Below are 4,994 nucleotides of genomic sequence, written 5' to 3' on the forward strand. Positions count from 1 at the left end.
TTGGCCATGTGCAAAAGCATATTACAATCCCAATTAAAAGGAATAGACAGAAAGTTGAAGGTTCTAAAATAGAGAGAGGAATGCTAAATTGAAGGAAATGAGAACAATGACAACGAAGCTATAAGAAAGCAAATATGTTCTTTTGGTCTAAAATATAATAGGAAATCAAAGGGAGCCCTTTTTTTTGTTGATTGTGTTCTTAGATAGAATTCATTGATTTTATAATTGGGGTGTGATTGATTTGAACCTGGTTTTGTTCGCTAAGAGTGGTTTATTGGGGTTTTAGCTCTTGTGGTAAGCCACTTCCACTTATGATGAGCTTTTTTTTTTTTTTGCTTGTATTTATTTTCTTGACCTTAATGAAATATTTTTTGCCTCTCAAAATAATAAATAAATAAAGAGAGAGAGGAAGAACAAAAAGAAAGTGGATTAAGAGAGTGAGAGAGGATTAGAATACACTTGAATTGATAGAAAGACATGGCTTTATACAAAATTGAATGGAATAAATTAATTCATTCAGCTGACCACAAATTGTTGGGATAATGCCTTGATGGCCACCATTGCTGAACTAGTAGCACCGCATAGCTGGTTATAAGCCAAGGAGGAGTGTAGTGTTATGTTTACAACTGCTATACAACTTTTGCAAATCATTTCATATGAATCCTGCTGTGATGTTTCAATAGTCTAAACAATGAAACATGATTGGGGTAGCCATATTAAATAATTTGAACAAACAGGTGAATTAATTATCATGATGATGACAGTGATGATAAAATGCACTGGGCAAAACATGATTTATCTTAGAGAGAGTGGAAACCAAAGATTCTAGAAATATAGATAAGCACTACCTAGTAAAGAAAATTAAAATATAAGAATAAAAAATTAAGAAACAGATTTAAATAAACTTTCTGAGCTCTACATTCATGGAAAAAGTATTTCAGTATTTTTTTCAACTAGAGAAAAAGAAAAAGAAGGTCAAAGTATGATAAAGTGACATTTGCCAATCCAAGTTTTACCAATCCGTGCAAAAAAATCGTAAAAACAAAAGTTAATGTGGCTTTTTCAATATCGAAAGTCTAAATTGGAACCTTTTTCATTTAGAAGGTAATATTTTTTTTAATGAGAAGTTTCATCTGGAAGCAAATCTTCTACCAAACCATCCATGCCATTCCAGAGAAAAATCTTAATTTTCTTCTATGTATTGTTTGCAATAGCTGTTTGGATCAAGAATAGAGACATTAAGTTATGAGGGTGTTAGATAGGCAAGTTTTTATCAGTACCACTAATCCCCCTTTTGAAACAAATTCAGTCTACCACTACACTAATCTCCCATCCATCTTATCTATGACCGGATTCCAAATCAACTTAGGTCTATAGTTAGCCTCCCAAGACTTAAGCATAACGCACTTAATTAACAGCGTCTCCCACACCAAAAAATCTTCAAGATTTTTGGCAAAGTGTCCATCCACAAGATCTATTTTTATCATTATTATCTGCTCTTGAATCAACACACTCTAAAATATGAATAAATATCAGGATCCAATCTATATCAGCCCATTTTATGTAAAGCTAGAATTATTATCAGGACAAGATGAAGACTATTCATGAACTAATGACTTTAAACAAACTCAGTGGGGAAAAGATTATTGCCACTCCTTTGGAGTGAAATCTAAAATTGTTACTAATTGCTAATCTTTATCTTCCCAGAAGAGTTTGATTTCTCATCTGTCCGCCTGACATTCCATTTTCCATTCTATGAATATATTCATGGATGCCATTTAGTCAGTTTATCTTAAAGCAGTTATCCAACCATGAGATGTGCTCATAGAATCTCCTCTCTTGCTCTGTTCTTTTGCCTTGCTAGTGTTGCATGCCTATGCTTAAACCATCCACAATCAGTTGATGGTCCTACAGCCAAGTAACATACTCTTGAACCATTTGTGTTTTTCTAGGTGACTTGTCAATCTATCAGACAAAGCGGAAAGCAGGAGCTTGTTGATTGTTCTACTGCTAAAGTTGACTTCCACCCTAAAGTCTGTTATAATAAGTGTAATGATTTAAATAGTGCCAATTCCAAATAGAAAAAAATATAAAGTGGTGATTGAGAAGACCAGCCAAAGATGCTGAGGAAAAATAGAAACAACAAAGAAAGCAATAGCTAAAGGAAGAGATTTACAGGATAAGATATAAAACAGAAACTCATCAAACAGTTATCTTCCCCAATCAATAGATCCCACCTAAAAACAAAATCTTAAAAAGATTTGACTCCAGAAAAATACAAGGCCTGTGATATTAACGATGACACCACACAATACCTCCCAACATTGAATATTACAACACAACCAAATAAATGAAAAAAAATAGTATACGGTTACCAAGAAATGTACAATTACAACAACATAACTTTCTAATTCCCAAATAGCACCAAGGCATATAAAGTTTTTTCTATGTTATCTCAACCTATGATCATTCCATTCCGTGGCTATTCTTAAAGTGCAAAAAACAAACATTTTCAACCTCCAATCTTGCAATTACATGTCCAATAAGCACTAGTAAGAAATGGCAATTCACAAGAATGAAAATGACAAAAAAAAAAAAAAATGACGTCGATCCTGAATAAGATACAACATCATTGCACACAAAAGTGAATCTTATACAATGAAATAGAAGATGGACAAATCAGAACCCCAACATCACTTCTTACAATTAGTTTGAAAATAACAATCACACAGATGCTATATTTGTTCAGTACTAACCACAAAATACTTCTAAAGGCTAGCTGATTTTTCCATTGAGTGTGTCGTCTATAAACTTTGATTTGTAATACAGAAGGCGTCCATTAAGCATTTGAGACATGCCCAAAGCAATCAAAACCCATGAAAAATATACAATCATCACAATACAATGCACAAATCCCACCCATTAGTATTGAGAATCTTCACCAAGCAATAGGATCAACTCCTAGATATAAGGTGCAAATTCAAAAAGAATTGGGAGAACAAATATGAAGCCCACCACGACCTGATAGACACAATCAATGCATAAAGCATAAACATCGGATCCAAGTTGTCCCATTACATATAAACCTCCATACCGATAAACTTATAGGACTGACACAGGGGACAATAGCTGAGCTTACTCTCACAATCCTTACACAGGCAGAGATGCCTACAAGGCAACAAAAGCATGCATACTTCATTGACTCTGCAAAACTTACAAGTCATCAACTCCTTCAAATCCATGTTCTCCTTGTGAATGAGGTGGAAATCAATGGCCCCACCATTGCAGCACGAAGCTGTATCATCCACCTCACTGTCGCCACACCCTTCTTTACTGTCTCTGCTCTGAAAAAAGACTTTTTGTAGATTGAACTTGAGGGCATTGATCATGTTCTCATTGTACTTGGCTCTTTGCTGCCATGCACCAGCTTCTATACTCAAGTGTTTCATTCTCTCTTCAAGCTCCATGTTATTCTTGTTTATTTCCTCCACCTCTGCTTCTTTTTCACGAAGCTTTCGAAAAATCTTTTCTTCCGCAAATGAGAGAGTTTGGAATTGGTTTGCCTGAACCCTCTTGAGGATCGCTTGCCTCAATTGCTCACCCTAGTAATGGGGAAAAAAATTGAGACGAAAAAGGCTCTAATGAAAATCCTGTTTTTCTCCTAAAAGCATTGGAACTATGCAGATATTTCAAAACTCCGACTTTATGAGACAAAGTTTATTCAAATTAAGATCTCAATATATTTTAATTTTTTATTTCTAGTCTTCGGAACAGGAAAATTAATATTAAAAATAAAGCATTTCTACAAAAGAAATATAGAAGTCTGTGTAATCTTGAATCAATCACATCTTTCTAGTAGAATTTAATAAAGTATTTCAAACCCGATAAGATAAAATAGACAATTTGTACCTGAATTTTGACGAATCGATCCATCTCAGCCTCCTGTCTCTGCAACTCCTGATCAATCTCGTCACCAAGAAGCGAGAAAACGGGAGATTCTCCAGATTTTGCAATACGTCGATCATCAAGAGATAGCCCTAGACCCGTTGAAACCGACCGAGTTTGCAAGAAACCTAAAGACGATATCTGCGAGTTATTGTTGGTCTCTAAGAAATCCTCTTCTTTCAGTCTCTTCTTCTTCGGCTCTGAACCATTACTCCATAACAGATCTCCACCTCCACCACCACCATCCGCTGCAGGAATTGGACCAGGAGCGAATCCAACAACATGAACTATCACAAATTGGGGAAAACCCCATAAATCAATAATATAAAAAAAAAAAAAGGAGCGGATTTAAGGGGGGGAAAATGAAAATTATATTGAGAAGGAGAGAGATTACAAGGAGGGATGCATTGAGTATGAGATTGATCAGAGAAATTAGTAGGGTTGAAGAAGGCGATCGGTGAGGATATCTGACCATCAACATTCAAAAGATTCCTGAAAAAAAAAATTCAATTAAAATAAACGGATTATGAGTGAAGAAAAACATTCAAACTGTCATCGATAAATGCAGAAAAAGGAAAGAAAATTTTCTATATGTTTTGGATCTTTAATGAGATTGAAGCCTTCATCTACTTTCATACCTACAGGGTTTCGATTCTTGTTGTTGGAACTGGTGGTGCTGCATCGCCATGGCGAGAGAGAAGAGAAAGGCGAGAGAGAGCCAGAGAAGGGAATAAAATAGTTACTGCACGGAGAGAGATAATCTTTCCTTCTCTTCGCCGGTTTTGTCCCCAGAATTAAATGAAATTACTAAGCAGTCCCTAGGTATCTTCAACTGGACTAAAGTATTAGGGTGCATATTGGATTTCGCCAAACCGAGAATCGGACCAAGGCATTTCGAATTAGTTTGGTTCGATTTTTTACCTCATTGACTTGATTTTGATTTACAATTTTGAAAAATCGATTGATTTGATTAGATTCACTATTCAAGGAATCCTAGAATCGAATCAAACCAAAAACCAAACAAATTCATTTATATATAGGGTCGGGTT

The 4,994-nt window shown here is 35.1% G+C and overlaps 1 protein-coding gene across 2 annotated transcripts; it reads right to left on the bottom strand.

The window, feature by feature from the left end:
• Positions 1-2,682: 2,682 nt before the first annotated feature.
• SBP1 (S-ribonuclease binding protein 1) lies at positions 2,683-4,741 on the bottom strand. 2 transcript variants are annotated; one of them, XM_086435580.1, is made up of 4 exons: positions 4,584-4,741; positions 4,340-4,437; positions 3,910-4,193; positions 2,683-3,602 (listed from the first exon to the last, which is right to left on the bottom strand). In XM_086435580.1, exons 1-4 carry the CDS (start codon positions 4,631-4,633, stop codon positions 3,075-3,077), a joined length of 960 nt encoding a protein of 319 aa, XP_086291706.1. In that variant the 5' UTR covers positions 4,634-4,741; the 3' UTR covers positions 2,683-3,074. The 2 variants fall into 2 exon arrangements, with proteins under 2 accessions (XP_086291706.1, XP_086291705.1); XM_086435579.1 differs by having other exon boundaries at positions 3,910-4,232; positions 4,584-4,740.
• Positions 4,742-4,994: the final 253 nt, after the last annotated feature.

The sequence above is a fragment of the Akebia trifoliata genome, chromosome 3 (assembly GCF_017979445.1).
Source record: "Akebia trifoliata isolate Shusen 1 chromosome 3, ASM1797944v1, whole genome shotgun sequence".
NCBI lineage: Eukaryota > Viridiplantae > Streptophyta > Magnoliopsida > Ranunculales > Lardizabalaceae > Akebia > Akebia trifoliata.

Excerpts from the sequence above, each read along its gene's own strand:
- SBP1 (XM_086435579.1), bottom strand. The coding sequence starts at position 4,633 with ATGGCGATGCAGCACCACCAGTTCCAACAACAAGAATCGAAACCCTGT. Across the intron at positions 4,438-4,583 it reads CAAGAATCGAAACCCTGTAG|GAATCTTTTGAATGTTGATG; the intron begins GTATGAAAGTAG and ends TTTTTTTTTCAG. Across the intron at positions 3,603-3,909 it reads ATCGATTCGTCAAAATTCAG|GGTGAGCAATTGAGGCAAGC; the intron begins GTACAAATTGTC and ends CCCCATTACTAG.